Raw genomic sequence first — 23,409 nt, forward strand, 5'->3', positions numbered from 1 at the left:
CTGCTTCAGAGCCGGCTCATTACTGTCGCGCATATTCATTATGCACAACACAGCCGACCCGGAAGCAGCTGCTGCGGGGGTCAGCGCCGGTCGGATGCTGCACCGCGGGAACGATCAGCACCATGGAGAGCGGGAGCACGCACAGGTGAGTTAGTTAATCTCTAAGTGCAATCACGGGCCACGGAGAACGGAGCCCGGATTGCACTTAGACAACCCACGTGTGCCGTGAATCACGGCACACGGAGGGACATGTGCGTGTTTTACACGCCAGTGAAAAACGTCAGTGTTTTTCACTAACGTGTGAAACGGGCCTTAAGTAGATTAGGTTACTTTTGGGATGTTTTTATTGCATTTTTTAGTGTGTTTGTTTATATAATTTTTTAATTCATTTTTGATGCTGCAACTATTGTCTCTTTCTGGTATGTCTACTGCTTTGGTTAAGGCTATGTGCGCACGTTGCCTTTTTTGTGACCACAAAGATGCTGCGTTTTTGTGCGTTTTTTACCAAATAAATGCACAAAAACGCACCCACGGTAAAAAACGCATAAAAAAAGAATGCATTTTGAGCGTTTTTGCTGCGTTTTGCTGTGTTTATGTTGCTGTGTTTTTTCCAGTTCATTGCATGGGTGAAAAACGCTGGCAAAAACGCAGAAAGAATTGACATGTTGCTACTTTGTAGTCACCACAAAAACGCACCTAAAACAAAATTGTACTGTGCGGACAGCAAAAATTAAAACTCATAAACTTTGCTGGGGAAGCAAAGACATGCAGTTTTTAGGCCAAAAACGCACCCAAAAAATGCGCAAAAACGCGGCGAAAAATGCATCGTGCGCACATAGTCTTATACTTCCTGGTATTCATCTTTGACAGAACTTTATTGATACAGTAACATGCGTATTACATGTGGTTTTTATTGCTTTTTCAAAGCGGAAATGCACTAAAAATTCATATACATTTTTTGTACCTATGGATTTTTCGGATGTATTGCAATTCCATGGGGAAATTCTGCACATAAACTCAGCGTACCCGCAAGAGAAATTGACGTGATGCAGATTTTAAACAAGCACCACAGATTTTTCCTGTATAATAAAAAAGCACAATGGGTATGAGATTTCTATAAATCCCATCCACTTTACTGCAGCTGTAGGATGCTGTGTTGCTTGCTCAACAAAAATATCAAGTGTCAAAAGTTCACTAAAAACACATTGTGGAAATTTAACCTGATTGACTATGTAAGCAGGATTTCAGTAGCCCCTGGCTGCCATGGTAACCATTCGGCACCCTGCAATCACATTAAAAGGGGTGCTAAATATTCTTTTTAAGCAATTTTGCCTGTCATTATTCAACAGAACCCTATGTTTGGTGAGCCAGCTGTTTATGAAACGGCAGATTTTTTTTCTGTTGGATAGAGAAGTTGCTATGCAAAAGCAATTGCAGTTATGTTGCCTCACTTTCTGACCACTTGCCCAGCATCACCCATGACAAGCGAGGAAGACACTGCAGCTTCAGAGGCAGCCGACTCGCCACATCAAGAAGCCATTTGCATACCCAGTTGAGCATGGCAGGCCATTTTGGCACATTTACCATGATAACAACACAGTGAATACTTTTCTAAAGTAACAGCATTGTGTACTATTCTAATGTAATTCTTGAAATAGTTGGTGATATAAGCATTTTTAATAAATTTGAATTAAAAAATCTTATAGTTAATATAAATGTAGCGCCCAGAGAAGGGGGTAATCAGTCTCGGGCAGTAACGAATGGGAATGTCACTCTGGTGGCCGTTGCCCGGTTCCGTGCCCTGGGCCCCTTTTGTTAATGGGGGGTATTTACAGGGGAGATAAGAGTTTTTGTCATGTGACGCCATCTGCGGGTTGCGGTTAAGGATGTTGAACCGCCGCCGCTGAATGTAGGTACTCCCAGGGCTGATGGTAGTGGCAGCTGTGATGGTAGGCCCTCCGCAGGTAGGGCTGTGCCTGGGAGATGTAACGGGGGCAATAATGGAGACCACACCAGGTTGTATTTAACAGTCTCTACTCACTGTGGACCCAGGGGTTGCTGGTTCAGGTCCCTTGGAGGACCAGTGCCAATGTAGTGACCCAGGTTGCTCTGTCCCCGGCACTCTCTGTAGATTGATTCTCCATAGCGAGGAGCATTTGGGGGCCCCAACTGTCCCTTTTGGGGTACAGTCTCCTCCGTACGGCGGGCAGTGCGGACCCTGTGGGGAGGTAAGTGTCCGAACCCCGATCCTAGTTTACTGCTGATGCCCCCGGATTATTTGGTTTGGTGAAGTCCATGAAGGTGTCCTCACTGGGCAGTTATTTACCAAGCCATGTAGAACTGGCGCCTGATCTAGGGTCCTGTGCCCCGTGCATGCTTTGGTTCCAGTGGTATCTCCGGTACCCACCCTGGCGACCTCTCTCCTATGCCCCTGGGGTCACCATTACACGGACCCAGCTCAGGCACATCCACACACCTCTCCTGTGTGCTACTCAACTCTCTCCTCACCACCGAGTGACTGACCCCTCCCACCAGTCTGGCTATACCCAGAGATTCATTCCCAAGGCGACCATCCCCTTACATGGTTAACTCTTTATGCCCAGTGTGGAGTGGAGAACTAGGATTTTGGTTGTGTTTTGATGGAATCGGCACTGGTACTCCAGGTCCCAGGGGGTAGGTCCTGCATCCCCAAGAGGATGCAGTTCCTGTAGTACCCTGAGGGTCTCAGGGGCGCTACATAAACAACAATCTTCACATAACAATTAGTGATGGGCGCACACCATCCCTGCACAATCACCAAACACAGACTTCTCAGGAAGTCCATGCTACTGTTTGGGTTCGGCCACCTGGATGAAAAATTTTTAAACAAGGAAGCAAAATGCAAATTAAAGCAGGACAATTATACTTACCGAATTTCTGTGCAGCTGTCACACTGTTTACTGGTCTGTTCATTAAATCTCCTGAATATTTACTGCTTTTTCCACTCACCTTCTGTGACACCATCTGTGATTGGTTGCAGTCAGACTGTAATTGTTTGGCCACACACTAGCTGACTGGGTTTCCAAAGTTGAGTGTAAAAATAAATATACAATTGGAAAAAATGGCCCCCAGATATATGCCTTATCTTGGCTGTGTATTAAAATATGAAGGATCCTATGGGGCTTTTCTAAAATTATTTAAATAAATAATTTAAAAACCATCGCTTGGACAAATTTTGATACCCAGACAAAATAAAACAGAGATCTGGGGGCTGGTATTTTCAGGCTGGGGAGGCCCATGGTTATTGGGCACTCCCCAGCCTAAAAATAGCAGCCTGCAGCCACCCCAGAATTGGCACCTCCATTAGATGCGCCAATTCTGAAGCTTTAACCAACTCATTCTAATTGCCCTGGTGCAGTAGCAATTGGGGTAATATAAGGGGCTATTGAAAGCTGTGATTTGTGAAAAAAATCACAGCTGTCATCACGCCCTAGGTTAGTAATTGGTAGGGATCTATGAGACCCCCAATACTAATCATGTAATTAAAAAGAAATACACAAAGAACACAGAGAAATTTCCTTTTTTTAAGAAAACAAAAATCCCTTTTCTCCAATATGTTAACCCCCAAAATATCCCTGCAGGTTGGTAGTAATCCACCAACGCGACATCGAATAGCACACGGACAGCTTGAGCTGGTATACTTAATTGTCTCCAGTGCTACTGTCTCTGACACTGTTGTTACTTCCGGGTCCGTGTGAGTGTAGTGAATATGCAATGAGCATAATTAGCGGGCCCAGAGGCAACAGCAGAGACAGCTTAAAAAGTATAAAAATTCTTAATTTTTATGTGATATGTGTTTTCTCCAGTACGTGTCACATTGATGTCCTACGGAGCACATCAGTGTGTGGTCCATGTGACACCCATGCTGCCAGCAGAAAACAGACATGTTTCCTTGTGGAACACATGGACACGCGTGTTCTCTACACAGACACACGGTCCGTATGAAATCACAGACGTGTGCACAAACCCATTGAATTTAATGGGTCTACAGTGCATGTGTCTGTATCTACAGTACACATGAAAAGGGATATCACACGTATCGGAGACACGGATGTGAGAAAGAGGCCTAAAAGGAATTATCAGAACTTGTCACCATGAAAATGCAGTCTAATCTGCAGGCACCATGTTTAGCCCCTTCGTGACCTCCTAGGTAGTGTGCCTCCATTAACCGCGGGCTCCAGAAGTGAGCCTGCAGCAATTCTCGCACATGTCTGCTGGGATCGTGCCTTTCCCTGCCACCATTGGCAGCCCTGTGACGTGATCACAGGGCTCCAATGTGTTGCCATGGTAGCACCGGGTCAGCTGATGACCCCTTATGCTAGCATAACATCTTTGCTGTGAGAGCCGACAGAGTGTTGACACTCACAAGAATGCTGCATTTCTGCTGATCAGAGCGGTGCTGCTCTGATCAGCAGAAATGCACAGGCAATTATACTGGGCAGTGATAATGTCCCCTAGGGGACTAGTATAATTAATTTAAAAAAAGGTTTTTAAACTTTAAAAAAATAAAACCGTTTAAATCACACCCCATTCACCCCATTGAATATAAAACAATTAAAAAAATATACACATATTTGGTATTGCCCCTTTCAGAAATGCCTGATATACCAAAATATAAATTCAGTCAATCTGATCAGTACATGGTACAGCAAGAAAAAATTTCAGAAGCCAAAATTACATTTTTTGGTTGCCGCAATATTGCATTAAAATGCAATAACAGATGACAAAAACAAAATATATGCAAAAAGGGTATCATTAGAAACGTCAGCTCAAGATGCAAAATATAAGCTGTCACTGAGCCCCAGATACCAAAAAATTAGAACGTTATGGGTCTCTGAAAATGGCAACAAAAGCGCAATTTGTTTTTGGACAAGCTTCTGAATCTTTTTGACCCTCTTACATAAGAATAAAAGTATACATGTTTGGTATCTACAAACTTGTACTGACCTGAGGTATCATATGGATATGTTAGTTTTACTTTACAGTGAACAGGGTGAATAAAAGAGATTCCAAAAACAATTGTACAATTGCACTTTATTGGCAATTTCACCGCACTTGACATTTTTTTTTATCCTGTTTTTCAGTACACTGTTTGGTAAAACTAATAGTTTCATTCAAAAGTACAACTCATCCTGCAAAAACAAGCCTTCATATGGCAAGATTGAAGTAAAAGTAAAAAAGTTATGGCTCTTGGAAGAATGGGAGGAAAAAATTAAAATAAAAAATCATCGGGGGTTGAAGGGGTTAGGGGGTTCTCTGAGAAAAATTATAAAATAAATAAATAAAATAAAAAATATACTTTTAAATATTCATTTTTTCCAAATACCTTTATTTACCAAAATGGTATACTTTATCTGCTACACTGTCAGGATTATAAAGGTGGGAACTACCATAAATCACTATGCAGCAGTCCTATATTCCAGAGCACATGCATGAGGATGAGCTGCGTAAAGAACATCTGCTCAAGACTTATATCAGGTCAGAGCGGCATACTGTTTAGCATCATGAAAGTGTATTCCTCTGCTCAATTAGCCTGACAGAACATTGAGCAGAGTGGACTAAATGAAAAGATAAATATTAAACACCTTTCTTTAGCTGACTGGGAACAAACATCCATCTCAGTCAGCCTGACAGTCTTAGTGCAATCTGTCTGGTTCTTCACGCAGCCTGCTCTAGGGCAGGTGCACACTGCTAGATGGAAGTTGCCATCTTTTAAATCCTAACAAAATACACTACATAAAGAATATTGTTTGCTAAATAAAGGTATGTTTAAAATTCAAAAGTAGTTTACTTATTTTATCATATTTTTCATAGAACCCCTTTAAAGAGCAAGCTGACTAGCTGAGTAGATTGATCTATAGTTATGTGACAGGTCAGACCAAACAATAGCATCAATCTGTTGCCAGCACAAATCTAGCAGGATAATTTTATGCAAGTGGTGCCCTTTATTTTATGGAGGGGGTTGTGATAAAACTAGGGATTTTGCACCAAAAGAGTAGATAATCACTGGAATTTAGGCTATTTTCAGAAGAAGTGCATTATTTTTCATAAACAGAATAATGCCTATATTTTCTGACAAAACTATAGACACAATAACATAACAACTTGGGTCCATCAGGATCATTGGTTTCAATTATGTGATCGTTACTGTTGGTATAAATGAAAAGCACAGTGCCACCAGTGCAAGTGTGAACATAGCCTTAGAAGGATTAATTTAGAAAAGTTAATTCTTTCTTCATTTTTAGATATTTACAATGAATATAACAATATGATAGAAATGTTTGCTCATATAACTAACAAGTGATATTCTTTTTTTTAACAGACATGAATAGGGTACAATTAAGTTTTCTTCTAGCCTGTATTATGTACTATGTACAGTCTCATATTGTCCCGGAGGAAAAACAAGAAAAGGTCAAAAGTGACAGTATTGTCCGTTTTCCAGAGATTCTTCCACCAATATCCATTATTGGTGAGTAACTCTCATATGCCGATCTTGCAATCAAAATTGTGTCCCTTAAGATGAATCATACTACAAGGAAATACAATTAGTTTACTCTTATCTTGCATTTTACAGATTTAAGAAAGTCTTCTCGAAGGGTCAGCAGAGCAGATGCTGAAAAGAATAAAATGGCAAAGGTAGATATTTTAATGGATAAGCAAAGTGGCATGATGTAATATAGTATTGCTTTCACAGTTTCGATGTGCAGAGCATCTTGTGCTCTGTTATGTCTACTGCAATGCTTTCCTGCCATGCCAGTACTTGCCTGTTCCATTGTGCAGGCGGTTTGCAGGTTAGATGCTGTACTGTTTGTCTTAAGCTCCTGTGGATGGGTTACTTCTCAGCACTGGGCCTTGCACTAGTGCTGGGAGGGGCTTTCTCAGATGCTCCTCGTTTCGGGTGATTGCTCTGCTTCATTAGGGAGCATGCACGCCCAGAACATCGCTAGTCGTATTTCCTGGTTCCACAGTAAGTTCCCTTGGCTCCTGTTTGTGTACAGTGATCTGATCTTGGCTTCTCGACCTTGGACTGTAGTTGACTCTTCTCTGCCCACCCCCATGACTTTGTTGTTACCTCCTGACTTCTGACCTTGGACCTTCTCCTGACCGGCTACTCCTGCTCCCTATATTCTATACATACTCTCCTGGAATCCTGACCCTCGGCCTGTATCTTGATTTTGTCTCTGCCTGTTCCCTGAGTACTGTCATGTCCTCCTCGTTCCTGATCCTGGTTTGACTACTTCTCCGTTCACACTGCACGCAAGAAGTATCTAGCGCCACCTAGTTACTAGCATCACACTACGCCGCATAGTGTCGAGCATCACATTTGCATACTTATTGGATACATTGCTCCAAAATGCAAAGTTCAGAATAGAATGGACCTACATAGGAAATGTTGTTTCTTCATAGGCAATGAGAACAATCTGGAAATAGCACAAGAAACTCTTTTAATCAGCATGCAATAGATTGTTCAAGAGAATGCATGCCTTGATGAACATGCGATTATCTTAAAACAAGTCGAAAGTCTTTAATAAATTTATGCACTTCCATACATTTATTTTCCAACACATTTGTATGTTGTTATTAAAATACTGCAGGGCTTTACAAATACAGTGGGAAAAATAAGTATTTGATACACTGCCGATTTTGCAAGTTTTCCCACCTAAAAGTAATGGAGAGTCTTGAAATTTTTATTGAATGTACACTTCAACTGTAACAGACAGAATCCAAATATTAAAAAAAAAATAGAATTCACATTGCGTGAATTTTAACCCCTTCAGCCCTCAGCCTGTTTTCACCTTAAAGACCCGGCCATTTTTTGCAATTTTGACCAGTGTCACTTTGACAGGTTATAACTCTGGAACACTTCAACGGATCCTGGCGATTCTGACATTGTTTTTTCGTGACATATTGTACTTTATGTCAGTGGTAAATTTAGGCCGATATGTTTTGCGTTTATTTGTGAAAATTTTGGAAAATTTTGAAAATTTCGCAATTTTCAAAATTTGAAATTTTATGCCCATGAATCTGAGAGATATGCCACACAAAATAGTTATTAAGTAACATTTCCCACATGTCTGCTTTACACCAGCGCATTTTTTGAAAAAAAAAAATTTCCGTTAGGAAGTTAGAAGGGTTCAAAGTTCATCAGCAATTTCTCATTTTTCCAACAAAATTTACAAAAAAAAATTTTTTAGGTACCACATCACATTTGGAGTGATTTGAGAAACCTAGGCAACAGAAAATACCCAAAAGTGACCCCATTCTAAAATCTGCACCCCTCACTCTGCTCAAAACCACATCCAAGAAGTTTATTAACCCTTTAGGAGCTTCACAGCAACCAAAGCAATGTAGAAGAAAAAATGAAAATTTTACTTTTTTAACACAAAAATGTTACTTTAGCCATAAAAATTAGTATTTCCACAAGGGTATCAGGAAAAAATGCACCATAAAATATATTTTGCATTTTCTCCTGAGTACGCTGATACCCCATATGTGGTGGAAATCAAATGTTTGGGCACACGGCAGGACTCGGAAGGCAAGGAGCGCCATTTGAATTTTTGAGTGCAAAATTAGATGCACTCATTAGCGGACGCCATGTCGGGTTTGAAGACTCCCTGAGGTGCCTAAACAATAGAGCTCCCCCATAAGTGACCCCATTTTGGAAACTAGAGCCCTCAAATATTTTTTCTAGATGTTTGATGTGCACTTTGAACCCCTGGGGGCTTCACAGAAGTTTATAACGTTGAGCCGTGAAAAGAAAAAAATTTTTTTTTTACCACAAAACTGTTGCTTCAACCAGGTAGCTTTTCTATCACAAGGGTATCAGGAAAAGATGCACCATAAAATGTATTGTGCATTTTCTCCTGAGTACGCAGATACCTCATATGTGGTGGAAATCAAATGTTTGGGCACACGGCAGGACTCGGAAGGCAAGGAGCGCCATTTCACAGCAAAATTGGTTGGAATTATTAGCGGACGCCATGTTGCGTTTGGAGACCCCCCTGAAGTGCCTAAACAATGGAGCTCCCCCACAATTGACCCCATTTTGGAAACTAGACCTTTCATGGAATTTATCTAGCTGTTTAGTGAGCACTTTGAACCCCTGGAGGCTTCACAAACGTTTGTAATGTTCAGCCGTGAAAATATTTTATTCTTTTTTTTACCACAAAATTGTTTTTTCAAACAGGTAGTTTTTTTTCACAAGGGTATCAGGAAAAAAAGCACCATAAAATGTATTGTGCAATTTCTCCTGAGTACACAGGTACCTCATATGTGGTGGAAATCAATTGTTTGGGCGTACGGCGGGGCTCAGAAGAGAAGGAGCGCCATTTCACAGTAAAATTGATTGGAATTATTAGCAGACGCCATGTTGCATTTGGAGACCCCCTGAGGTGCCTAAACAATGGAGCTCCCCCACATGTGATCCCATTTTGGAAACTAGACCCCCCCATATAAAAAAATTAGTTTGGCGAAATAAAAAATACAGACATCAGTAAAAAAAAAAATGAATAAAAAAAAAAATATGAGCGCCTGCCACTAAGACCAGTGCCAAACGTGAGAGCAATGCACGAGTCTGGCATCACATCATCCACTCCAGTCTGGAAGCGAGCAACTGCGCTGGATAATGCGATGCGAGAGGGCGGGGCGGCAGATGAGAAAGGGCGCAGCGGATGGAAGATGGGAAAGGGCGCAGCGGATGGAGGAGCGGCAGAGGATGGGAAATGGCGCAGCGGATGGAGGAGCAGCGGAGGATGGGGGGGAGGGAGGTGAGATGGGGATACCTACCTTAAAGGATGGATCTAGGCAGCAGGATCACAGCAGACAGAAGAGGCAGAAGATGAAGGAAGCAACAGATTGAGGAGTGTGAGAGGGGGCAGTAGATGAAGAGGATGGGAGAGAGCAGGCACCAGATCGGAGTCTGATGGGAGAGAGAGATGGCACATGGAGGAGGGGGGGCCCCGGGGGGAGGGTGGCCCCCAGAACATGGAGGGGGGAGGGTGGCTTGCAGCACATGTGGGGGGAGGGTGGCTTGCAGCACATGTGGGGGGAGGGTGGCTTGCAGCACATGTGGGGGGAGGAGGTGTAGTGGCGATGGAGAAGGGGCAGCCGATGAAGGAGGCGGCGGCGGCCGATCGGGAACAGTGTGGGCCGATTCGGGGGCAGCAGCGGCTGAAAAAGGTGGGTGCGACGGCGGCGGGGACAGTGGCGAGCGTGGCAGCGGGAATAGTGGCGAGCGTGGCGGCGGGGACAGTGGCGGGCAGGGCGATCGGGGACAGCGGTGGATCGGGAGCAGTGGCGGGGCGATCGGAGACAGCGGCGGGGCTGGCGGTGGTGATCGGAGCCGCGGCGGGGCTGGCGGTGGCAGGCGGGGCGATCGGAGACAGCGGCGGAGCTGGGGCTGGCGGGCAGGGCGATCGGAGACAGCGGCGGGGCTGGCGCTGGCGGGCAGGGCGATCGGAGACAGCGGGGCTGGCGGTGGCGGGCGGAGCAATCGGAGACAGCGGCGGGGCTGGCGGTGGCGGGCGGGGCGATCGGAGACAGCGGCGGGACTGGCGCTGGCGGGCAGGGTGATCGGAGACAGCGGCGGGGCTGGCGGTGCGATCGGAGACAGCGGCAGGGCGATCAGAGACAGCGGCGGGGCTGGCGGTGGCAGGCGGGGCGATAGGAGACAGCAGCGTGGCTGGCAGGGCGATTAGGGACAGGGGCGGGCGGCGGGGGCAGCAACTTACCGATGGGCACCTGCAGAGACTGCTCTCCTCGGCTTTCAGGGACGGACACAGGTCACCGGCACCAGATCCACGGTGATTGGAGAGATCGGTCACAAGACCGTTCTCTCCAATCAGAGCTGGGGGCGGGTGAAGCACCGATCACCGAAAAGAAAATTGTCTGGCATCAATAGCTGACACCTTGTCGCATTTGGAGAGCCCTTCGGGTATGACCGCACTTTGCATCGTCCTACTTGCAGTTCAAAACGCACGTTTTTGCCTTAATTGATTTAGCCAAAGTTGACTTTTCCAGAAATTTAGCGCTAAAAACGCATGCGTATTTACTGCGTTTTAGATGCGTTTTCAGCGCTTTTTACATGCTTTTTCACCTGCGTTTTGACAGATGCGTTTTGAACATCAAGACACTGCTAAATAAAGTTCAGTCAAATAGAATGAAAAAAGAGAAAAAAAACCAATACATTTATAATTTGTGAATTAATAAAGAAAACATATATATATATTTCATGAAATTATAGCAATTTTATAATATTTAATGCTAAAATAGCAATAAAATCATAATTTCTTTAATTTAATTGTCGGACTATGTGTGTGTGTAAAGGGACATATGATTCCATTAATTTAATGTTAGAAAAGCATGCATTTTGTTTATCCAAAACGCATGTTTTCTGCACCTAAAAAGCAGGTAAAACGCAGGAAATTTGAACTTTCTTGGTTTTTGCCATTTCTCATTGACTTCAATGTTAGCAAAACGCTGCAGAAATGGCAAAAACAATTGACATGCTGCTTCTTTGAATGCATGGTTTTTGCCACAAATTATGCAAATTAAATGCAGTGTTTTAAAACGCAAAGTGTGGTCTAGAAATCTACATTTTCCATAGACTATTATGGAAAACCAAAACGCATGCCTTTTGGCATGAAAATGCTGCAGTTCAAAACGAGCCTAAAAAGCAGCTGAAACGCAGGTGGAAACCCAAAGTGCGGTCATACCCTTCATTCATGTGCCTAAATGGTGGAAACCCCCCACAAGTGACCCCATTTTAGAAACTAGGCCCCTCAAAAAATTTATATAGGAGTGTGGTGAGCATCTTATAGCCATTTGTGCTTAAAACAAATTTTATAATATTGGGCTGTGAAAATGAAATATTAAGCTTTTTTTGCAACAAAAAAATTACATTTTTAAAAGAGACACAGGAGAAAATGGACCATAAAATATGTTTCATAATATGGCAATACCCCATATGTTATTGGGGCCTATTGTTTTTAATGTTTACCAGTTTCCATTAGTCTTATTAATAGAGTTGAGCGCGGTTCGCGGTTCTCCAGTTCGCGGTTCGAGGGATTTTGGGGGCTGTTCTAGATCGAACTAGAACTCGAGCTTTTTGCTAAAGTTCGATAGTTCTAGTTACGTTCGAGAACGGTTCTAGCAGCAAAAAGCAGGGCTTTTTACAGCTACAGTGTGCAGGAGCCATCGCTGGCAGCCTGCCAGAAGCTGGTAACCAAGATAAACATCGGGTATCCAAGCAAAGCGCTTTGGTTAGTAACCCGATATTTATCCGAGTTACGTGTGCAGGGAGCCGACACTTCCCCGCTCAGCTCGCTCCGCCCCCTCCTGCACGCGGCATGTACACACACACACTCACACACATACACACACACACTCACACACACACTCACATTCACCTGTCCCCAGCCATGAAGTCCACGACACTGACATCCTCAGCGCCACATGGCCCTGCTAGGCTCCACCCACTTCGCACTCCGCCGCCAGCACACATGGCCCCGCTAGGCTCCGCCCACCTGGCACTCTGCACACATGGTCCCGCTAGGCTCCGCCCACCTGGCACTCTGCACACATGGTCCCGCTAGGCTCCGCCCACCTGGTACTCTGCACACATTACCCCGCTAGGCTCCGCCCACCTAGCACTCTGCACACATTACCCCGCTAGGCTCCACCCACCTGGCACTCTGCATGCATTACCCCGCTAGGCTCCGCCCACCTGGCACTCTGCACACATGGTCCTGGTAGGCTCTGCCCACCTGGCACTCTGCACACATTACCCCGCTAGGCTCCGCCCACCTGGCACTCTGCACACATGGTCTTGCTAGGCTCCGCCCACTTGGCACTCTGCACACATTATCCCGCTAGGCTCCGCCCACCGGGCACTCTGCACACATTACCCCACTAGGCTCCGCCCACCTGGCACTCTGCACACATGATCCCACTAGGCTCCGCCCACTTGGCACTCTGCACACATTACCCCGCTAGGCTCCGCCCACCTGGCACTCTGCACACATGGTCCCGCTCGGCTTACCTGCAGTGATGAAGTCCCGCCCTCCCGACCTCAGCGCTGTCACTGTCCTCCATGGCCGCTGCTTGTCACATCACCTTCTCTCGCTTCCGACCCGAGACTGACTAGCGGTGACGTCACGGGCCGCTCGCGATACTTGGCTGTGAAGGTGATTGAAGTCAGTGTGCAGTATCAGCAGTGCAGGAGATCAGCGCAGGTAATGTACCTCACTCCTGACAGCAGCACTTGTCATTCCCTGCAGTGACCTGGGCTGACCTTCTGATGTTAGCTCAGGTCACTGCACTGCTCTCCCAGTCAATGGGGAACATCCTGCTCTTCATTGACTGGGACAGTGTGGATCGTCATGGGAACCCCTTAGATTACAGCAGACCTGGATTTGTTTTTCTTTCTAATAAATTGGTTAAAGAGGCAATGTGTTGGGGAGTGTTTTTTCAAATAAAAATGTGTTTGTCGTCTATTTTTTTTTATTACTGACTGGGTATGTGATGTCGGGTATCTGATAGACGCGTGACATCACTAACCCCAGGGCTTGATGCCAGGTGACATTACACATCTGGTATTAACCCCATATATTACCCCATTTGCCACCGCACCAGGGTGCAGGATAAGCTGGGGCGAAGCATCAGGATTGGCACATCTAATGGATGCGCCACTTCTGGTGCGGCTGCGGCCTGCTATTTTTAGGCTGGGAAGAGTCCAATAACCATGGACCTCCCTAGTCTGAGAATATCAGACCCCAGCTGTCCGCTTTACCTTGGCTGGTGATCCAATTTTGGGGGGACCCCCACATGTTTGTTTTTTTCAAATTATTTATTTATTTTAAAATAACAGCGTGGGGTGCCCTCAGTTTTGGATTACCAGCCAAGGTGAAGCTGCCAGCTGTGGTCTGCAGGCTGCAGCCATCTGCTTTACCCTAGCTGACTACAAAAATAGGGGGAACCCCACGTCATTTTTTTTTAAATGTATTTGGTTTTTTTTTGTAAATACAAGGCTAAGCACTCCTTAGTGACACATGAAAGGCAACAAAGGATGCAAAATTACAAAATGCAGGAGAGTGGGACATTATGTGTCTTTCTTCCATTATAATGACAGAAAAATCACCAGAGTGCTCTACGCTGTGAAAACCAGTAGAAAATGGCACTGGAGGGAACATGTGACCGCCTCATGTAGGCTGAAGCTATGGATCCTGGGTAAATTTATGTATTTTCCCTCCTTCAGTTTTTTTGCAGTACACAAAAAAAAACGGAAGGCACATGGATGACAAACAGATGACATACGCACCGTCTACGGAACAGAAACGGATGCCACACGGATGCACCCGTGAAAAAAACTGACTGTTTTTTGCAGACCACAAAAATGGATCGGTCGTGTTAATGTAGCCTTATTCTGATCTGCCGTTTATAAACAGCAGTCAGAAATAAGTGAATAACGCCCCCCAGCATCAGAAAATCTCCGGGGTTTCAGGGCTAGCTGAGACCCTGGAGATCATGATTCATGATGGTTTTTCCGGTCCCCGCTCACGTGATCACCGGTACTACACTGTATGCCGATGATCACGTTATAGTAAATGACAGCGTCGGTAAAAAATTATTTATCTCCCATCTGGCATGAACAAACATGATAAATCTCCTCCCCGGTCCTCTCCGGTCCCCCTGTGTCGCCAATGTGCCCCCCCCTGACCCCCTCCCAGAAATCCAAGATGGCCGCGCGCACAGCAGCGCACCGGCCGCATTTCCCCTACTCCTCTGATTTCTGTCGCATGTGCCATGACACATGCGACAGAAAACTCCTCCCCAGGCCCTGCCAGGTCACCCCCTATAACCCCACCGGTGTTCCCTGGTGTCCCATGGTACCTGTGAAGCGTTGATCCCCTGCGGCCCTCTCCTTCACAATAGATGCTGCCGCATGCACAGAGCGGCTGTCAGCTCAGCTTCCTGTGTTCAGACACAGTGAGTGGTGGTTATGCATCTGTAAGCTAAATGGGCGGCATGGTGGCTCAGTGGTTAGCACTGCAGTCTTGCAGCGCTGAGGTCCTGGGTTCAATTCCCACCAAGGACACCATCTGCAAGGAGTTTGTATGTTCTCCCCGTGTTTGTGTGTGTTTTCTCCGGGTACTCCGGTTTCCTCCCACACTCCAAAGACATACAGATAGGGAATTTAGATTGTGAGCCCCAATGGGGACAGTGTTCCCAATGTATGCAAAGCGCTATAGAATTAATAACGCTATATAAATGAATAAATTATTATTATTACTGCAATGCCCTGCTCATGAGGTAAGGAACATAATTGATCAGGAGAGCTATACTACATTTCCAAATGGAGGGATTTGCTTTTACAGTTTCCCTGCTGAATGACTACCAAACATGAGAGTCCGTTATACGCCACAAGAAAACACATCTAAATAGCGAGCTCTGTTGTTTAGTATTCATTCAGCTGGATAACTGGACTTAAAGGGGTATTCCATCTCCAAGATCCTATCCCCAATATATAGTTGGTGGAATAGCAATAATATCAGCAAATACCAATATTTGGAAATGTAGAATAGTTCTCCTGATTAGGCATGCCCTTACCTCATGAGCAGGGCATTGAAGCTTTGGTAGCAACCGTTACGACATGGACTCTGCTGCTGTGGACCCGGGGAAAGTGAGTGCAGATTCATTGCACCCACACTCCTCACATGAAGGGTCTGCACTAGAAAATGGGGGATACGTTCCCTGAGTGTCTCCTCCCATATTCTAGACGGTCCGGAGTCGTCGTGGGACCCCCTTATTTTTTTTCTTACAATAAATTGGTGAAAGAGGGAATGTTTTGGGGACTGTTTTTTCAAATAAATTTTTTTTGTCTATTTTTTTTTGTTAGTACTGACAGTTTATGATGTTGGGTATCTAATAGACAACATGACATCACAAACTGCTGGCTTGATGTCAGGTGACTTTACAGCTAGTATCAACCCCATTTATTACCCCGTTTGCCACTGCACCAGGGCACGAGATGAGCTGGGGTGAAGCGCCAGGATTGGCGCATCTAGTGGATGCGCCACGTCTGGGGTGCCTGCGGCCTGCTATTTTTAGGCTGTGAAGGCCCAATAACTATGGCCCTTCCCACCCTGAGAATACCAGACCACAGGTGTCCGCTTTACCTTGGCTGGTGATCCAATTTGGGGGGGACCCTACTTTTTTTTGTAATTATTAATATTTATAAAATAATTATAAAAAAAGAGCCTGGGGTGACCTCCACATTGGATCCCCAACCACAGTAAAGCTGCCAGCTGTGGTTTTCAGGCTACAGCCGTCTGCTTTACCCTAGCTGGCTATCAAAAATGGGGGGACCCAATGTCATTTTTTTTTTAAATAGAAAAAATTAATGGGCTCCCTGTATTTTGATTGCCAGCCAAGGTAACGCCAGGCAGATGGGGGTGGCAACCCATAGCTGTCTGCTTTATCTGCGCTGAGAATCAAAAATACCGCGGAGCGCTACGTCATTTTTTTTAAAGATTTATTTTTACAGCACTGTGATGTCCAGCAATCAAAATACAGGGAAGCCCATTTTGTTTTTAGTTATTTAAATAAATAATTAAAAAAAATATATATGGGCTCCCGCTGCATTTTTTGTATTGCTAGCTAAGAGTAATCCAAGCAGCTACTGGCTGCTAACCCCCACTGCTTGGTGTTACCTTCACTGGCAATGGAAAATCCAGGGAAGCATTTTTTATTTTTTTGCCAAAAACCTTCAAAAAAAAATGACGTGAGCTTCGCCATATTTTTGTATGCTAGCCAGGTACAGCAGGCAGGCACGGGCTGCCCCCAACCCCCAGCTGCCTATTTGTACCCGGCTGAGAACTAAAAATATAGGGAAGCCCTTTTTTTAATTATTTAATGAATTTCATGAAATAATTAAAAAAAAAAATGATGTAGGCTTCGCCCCATTTTTGTGTCTAGCTGGGTACAACTAGGCAGCTGGGGATTGGATCCGCAGCACAGGTTAGCCCGAGATTTCTGGGCCCCTCTGCTGTGAATTGCAGTCCGCAGCCGCCCCAGAAAATGGCGCTCTCCTAGAAGTGCCATCATCTGGCGTTGTATCCAACTCTTCCAGCTGCCCTGATGCCGGTGGCTCGCTGGGTATTAATGATTTCAGTTGATAATATACAGCTAGCCCTAACCCCATTGTTACCCAGTGAACCACCCTTTATCAGGTCAGCTGGAAGAGTTGGATACAGCGCCAGAATATGGCGCTTCTATGAAAGTGCCATTTTCTGAGGCGGCTGCAGACTGCAATTCGCAGCAGAGGGGCCCAGAAAGCTCAGGCCAACCTGTGCTGCGGATTCCAATCCCCAGCTGCCTAGTTGTACCTGGCTGGACACAAAAATATGGCGAAGCCCACGTCATTTGTTTTCTAATTATTTCATGAAATTCATGAAATAATAAAAAAAGGGCTTCCCTTTATTTTTGGTTCCCAGCCGGGTACAAATAGGCAGCTGGGGGTTGGGGGCAGCCCGTAGCTGCCTGCTGTACCTGGCTAGCATACAAAAATATGGTGAAGCCCACATAATTTTTTCAGGGGGCAAAAAACTCCTGCATACAGTCCTGGATGGAGTATGCTGAGCCTTGTAGTTCTACAGCTGCTTTCTGTCTGTATGGAGGAGAGCAGACAGCAGCTGCAGAATGACAAGGCTCAGCATGCTCCATTCACTAGTGTATGCAGGAGAGCAGACAGCAGCTGCAGAACTAAAAGGCTTAGCATACTCCATCCAGGACTGTATGCAGGAGTTTTTTGCCCACCAAAAAAATGACGTGGGCTTTGCCATATTTTTGTATGCTAGCCAGGTACAGCAGGCAGGTACGGGCTGCCCGCAACCCCCAGTTGCCTGTTTGTACCCGGTTGGGAACCAAAAATATAGGGAAGCCCGTTTTTTTTAATTATTTCACTTATTTTATGAAATAATTAAAAAACAAATGACGTGGGCTTCGCCCCATTTTTGTGTCCAGCCAGTTACAACTAGGCAGCTGGGGATTGAAATCCGCAGCACAGGTTAGCCCGAGGTTTTTGGGCGCCTCTGCTGCGAATTGCAGTCCGCAGCCGCCCCAGAAAATGGCGCTTTCATAGAAGCGCCATCATCTGGCGCTGTATTCAACTCTTCCAACAGCCCTGGTGACGGTGGCTTTGCTGGGTAATAATGAGTTAATACTGCCTTTGTTTTACTAGCTAGTATTAAGCCAGAGATTCCTAATGTCAGGCAAGTTTGACCCGGCCATTAAGAATCTCCAATAAAGGGTTAAAAAAAAGACACCACACAGAGAAAAAAAACTTTAATAGAAATAAATACACAGACACACTTAGAGACTCCATGTTTATTACCCTCTGTCAGCCCTCCACGATCTATGGTCTTCTGTCATTTTCGTTCAACAAATGCAGCTCTGCTCCATCACTGCTGCATGGAGGAAGCCTTCACTCCATGAGTGATCAGTGCTGCTGGCTGTTAGCGGTAACAGCGGCAATGCTGACAGACGCAGTACCATAGCAACGGTGCTCCGATCATGTGATTCCCGGAGCCGCGGTTAGCGGTGACGTCACTGCTAACTGCGTTGCTATGGCAACAGTGATCTCCGTTAATGACCGGCTCTGTCAGCCGGTCCCTAACGGAACGGGGAATCAGAACAGGGAGTCGACCGTGTGCTAGAGCATGTCGCCGGTACACGGCGATACACAAACATGTACCGTGTACCGGAGAGTGCAATGACAGGACCTAGGACAGGACATGACGTCAAAGCCATGTGACCAGTCTGTAGCCAATGAGATAATAGCCACTGGCTATTTTGACGACATCACGGAAAGTCCTGTCAGTGCTGGTTATCGGGAGGACGCAGCGATCATCGGAAGGAATAGCGACTGGAGACAGAGTGCAGGACGCATCGCGGGCACCGGTAAGTGTTATGGCAATGTTTATTAACTGTATGTGTACATTTATAATGCGTTTTTATGTGTCTGTAAATTGCCTCCTATTGTTTCCTATTGGTTCGAGTGGTTCGCCGAACCGGTTCGCCGAACTGAACTCGAACATGACCTCGGTTCGGTGAATCGAGCTCGAGCCGAACCGCGGCTGGTTCGCTCATCTCTACTTATTAATAACCAATAGATTCCCTTAAAGTGATGTAAATAAATTAATGAAGAGCTGTGGTAAAATAAAATGGCCTCTAATCATCAAATTACTAGGCGCTGAACACTGGAATAAGAAGCAAATCCATCCCCACTATTTTTCAATTTTTGAGAATTGCCGGATCCGGCAGTGCAGCAGAAAAACGCTGATGTGAAACCAGCATTAGGGCTCATGCGCACGTTGCCGAATTTCATGCATTTAAGCTGCGTATTGCACCGCAGCGTAAATGCATGTGACCTACGTCCCCAGCACAATCTATGTAGATTGTGCATGAGATGTGCGCACGTTGCGTTTGAGAGTGCAGTGATTTGGATGCCAAAATTTTGTTCCAAATCGCTGCATTCTAAGAAGCAACATGTCACTTCTTTCGTTCGCTTTGGATGCAGCACCCGCTATGTCTACGGGAGAGGCAGCATCCAGAGTGCATGAAATCGGCTTTTTTTCTGCAGAAACACTGCATGCATTACGCAGTGTTTCTGCAGCGATTTGACGCGCACATGTGCTGTCAAATCCCTGCAAAAATGTCTACAGGGACACGACGCAACATGCGCATACAGCCTAATGCTGTCCTTTTGCTGCTTTTTTGTTGCATTTTTCAGTGCAGATTTGTCATTTGTCTACAATATATGTTTAAAGTTAATTTTGTTCACCAAAAATGCAGCAAAGACACATGGTTTCTGCACCTCCTCATTGCTTCTTCAGGTGGAAAACGCTGAAAGAGTTGACTTGCTGGAGTTTTAAAAAGCGCAGCAATTTTGCAATTCAGTCTGGAGAAAAAGCAATTGTGTGCATGAGATTTCTGAAATCTCATATCTTTTGCTGGTACTGTAAAAAGCAGCATTTAATTTGCATCAAAAACACAGCAAAAACGCTGCAAAAATGCAATGTATGACCATCGCCTAAGATGCTGCGTTTTTGATGCTGTGAAAATACGTAACGTCAGAAACTCATCAAAAACTCATCATGAGCACATAGACTAAAGGGATCAATGTAAGGATGTGACGCCCTGGCCTATCAGATCGTCATAGGGTATTGTGCAATCTGCCCTTCTGTGCAATATCCATCTCCTCCTTGGTTACGGGTCCCTAACCAATGGTTTTGCCACAACCAGCTAATAAAAATCCTAGGAACACTCTGCACCACACCCACCAGACACACCACTGGACGGCCTGAGTGGAATAGGGTCGCCCACTTGGGGGGTTAGTTAAGGGGAGGTCAGGAGTATCAGGAGTCAGTCAGAGAAAGAAAGAGTGTAGTGTTGGAGGTGAAAGTGAGAGGAGGTCAGGAGCTGGGCTCCTTGGAACTACTAGGTAGCAGACGTTGGTCTGGGCCTGGTAGGAGCTGGACCCCCGGTTGCAGGGGATCGTGACAAGGGGCATGATATTGTCGTGGAGGACAGCCGACGGCCTTGTACCATCACCGGGCTGGGACCAGGGCACGATGGGGTACTTGGACCCTATGCCAGGAAGTAGCTAGCTTCAGGCCACCTGACAATTCGCCCGACGAGAACGAAGTCTTCAAGATCCGCTCTCCGCCCTCTCCAAAATCAGGGTACTAGCGCAACGAGAGGGATAGGACTTTCCAAAAATATGGTCCAAGAAATCCCAAGTGTGAACCCTGAAAGCAAGCTCCCTCAGTTAGCCATACTGGGGAGCGGTATCCGTCTAGTTTAAAGCTACAGGGACCAACTAGAAGGAAACAAGGTGCCAATGGAAAGCTCACAGATCAACAGGCAACACCAGCAGAAACGGGACCCAAACATGCTTCCCCTCAGTGGCAGCGGTGTCCAGAACTTTGGTTTACTAAAGTTGTCAGTGTCAGCGTTATTGAACTGAGTGAGTACGCAAGTGACCCTTAGCTCCCCAACGGCACATCCCTGTCACCATCACCGAGTCCCGGAGCATTCCCCCCTACCCGTGGAGGGGTTAAACACCTGGCTGCCCACTCCATCACCACCGGGTACTCCCAGCTGCAGCGGTGGTACTCCACCTTACCACACACCATGGGTGGCATCACAAACTCTAAATATAATCCCCTGTAAATACCCCCCTTCATTTGAGTGGCCGCGAGACCGCCCCCCGGGTCCGGACGCCCCTCGAGCCACCGCGGATCCGGATCCGAGCAGCTCGGCTGCTGACACGGGGGCATCACAAGGACCACACCTTCAAAATTTTGAGCCACACATCATAAAGTAATGAATCCTTTCTTTCTGGAGGTAACCTTATTAGTAGGAGGCTTACTAACTTTAGTAATTAATCATAATGATACAGTCCCTTGGGTACCAGAAGAATGAACTTCCCCAAAAATTCACAAGTTTTGTTCTCTTGAGATAATAGATTTTCCTATAATTCATCTGCATAAACATGTGAAAAAGAACACTTTACTAAGCCAATATACTGTATAATTAATTATGGTTATGAAGGAAAAAAAAAACCAAGGAGACAGACATCACATCCATCAAAAGGTTTAGAAGCATTTGTTTGGTATGCAACTTCTTCATGTCACAAATAAAAGGCATAGGAAGGCAGGAAGATCGGAAAAATTACCTTCATGATTTTGAAACTGAAAGGCATTGCATGTTCTTTGGCTGAATCTAGAATACTAGAGGAGAGCAGAGTTCTAAGCATCTTACACAGTGTTTAGATTTCAAATTTACACCTCATTCTATCAGCTCCTGGAGGGGAGTGTAATGATTCAATATCAATTAGAAATATCTGGTCACTTGTGTGGGGGTGAATTATTCTTAATTATGCCAGACATATTGTTCCTTGGTTCGATGAGTCAAGGGACATGGGCCATTGTTTCATGTGGGATTGTATGTGCACTTTTTGTACGCTAACTTATTGAATGCCTGCTGATTACAGATTGCATCAGCCCCTTGCGGTGTACTAGTCTGCATCATCTGGAGGAAAATTGAACTAGTGAACAATGAGGGAAAAGTCATGATTATCTTCCCCCAATCCTGTGGGACACAATGCCCTAAAATGAGAGCAAAGGGGTATAAAAAGGTACCTGACTCACCCACCCCAGGGCCTTAGGTGACTTAGTGTTGGGATGGACTAGTCCGGGGTAGTCAGCGGTGGTGGGGCCCGATTCCGTGACCCTGGTGGAGTCAGTTAATGTGGCGTTATTGGGGGAGATGGTGATAATAAAGTTTATGAAAGATTCGTGACGCCACCTGTGGTAAATTGCAGCTCTTTAGGGCCGCAGCTGCTGGAAGGGACCTCCGGAGCTGATGTTATGGCAGATGAGGTGTTTCTTGCTCTCCACAGGTAGAGCGGATACCCCGGGGCAACCTTTGGTACTTTGTAGGTTATATGGTGTTTGTGGACGAGGTGCAGAATGAATCAGACGACACAGGGCTTGCAGTTAAGGTCTTTTACTCACTGTTTTTGAATCCAGGTGCTAGCAAACCGGTTGCCCACAGTATGCTGGGATCCACTGTCAGGTGCCTCCGCCAATCCCGGGTAGTTCAGAGGTAAATACCGGTGCACCCCTCCTGTGTCTCTTTCCTGACTGACTTCCTAGCCTTGAGCATTGTAGCTGTGCTGGTCTTGGCCTCCACCACAGGGCCTGAACAAAGGGAGCTAACCGCAGTTGTATCTTGCTCCCTTCACAGGGGATCTGTGGCAGGTTGTGGCCCTGGGCGCTTGCAACCACCCTAGGCCTTTCGGTGTTACTTTTGAGGAATTGTCTTTCTTCCCTCAGTCTAGGGACCGTCCCTGAATGCAGCCAGATTCCTCCACCCAATCTTTCAGTGGAACAGGCCACGAGCCAATATGCCTATACGTGGCCCTGGGATCCTTTCTTGCTCGGTGTCACCTGGGCCTAACTAGACCCCAGGATCTCCATCAGGAACTTCCTTCTGTCACTTTCTCTTCAGACTTTTACTCCTTCACGCTCCTGAGGTAACTACCTCCCTCTCCTTCTCCCTCTCCAGACTAGACTTGACTTAAACTTCCTGGTTCCCTTTGTCTACTCTTTTTCTGACTCCTCCCACACACCCACTGACTAGGCCCCACCACACTATTGGGACCAGAAATGGTACTTACGGCCCCATGAATACATTTATGGGGGTTGCTGCCACTATCCCTGACCCAGTGTATGACTACCAATTGGTGTGTGCAAGTTTATTCTGTGGACCGGTAGGTGACCCCATTCTTACCCAGGATGGGATATC

At 45.8% G+C, this 23,409-nt stretch overlaps 1 protein-coding gene across 2 annotated transcripts in view; it reads left to right on the top strand.

The window, feature by feature from the left end:
• The window catches only part of LOC142310109 (agouti-signaling protein-like), a 101,602-nt gene that overhangs the window by 4,091 nt on the left and 74,102 nt on the right, over positions 1-23,409 (top strand). For both annotated transcript variants that reach the window (XM_075347582.1, XM_075347583.1), the window contains exons 2-3: positions 6,362-6,508; positions 6,614-6,675. In XM_075347582.1, coding sequence (XP_075203697.1) covers positions 6,364-6,508; positions 6,614-6,675 — 207 coding nt within the window. In that variant the 5' untranslated portion in view covers positions 6,362-6,363. The remainder of the gene's footprint in view (positions 1-6,361; positions 6,509-6,613; positions 6,676-23,409) is intronic.

Source organism: Anomaloglossus baeobatrachus, chromosome 5, assembly GCF_048569485.1.
Source record: "Anomaloglossus baeobatrachus isolate aAnoBae1 chromosome 5, aAnoBae1.hap1, whole genome shotgun sequence".
Classification (NCBI taxonomy): Eukaryota; Metazoa; Chordata; class Amphibia; order Anura; family Aromobatidae; genus Anomaloglossus; species Anomaloglossus baeobatrachus.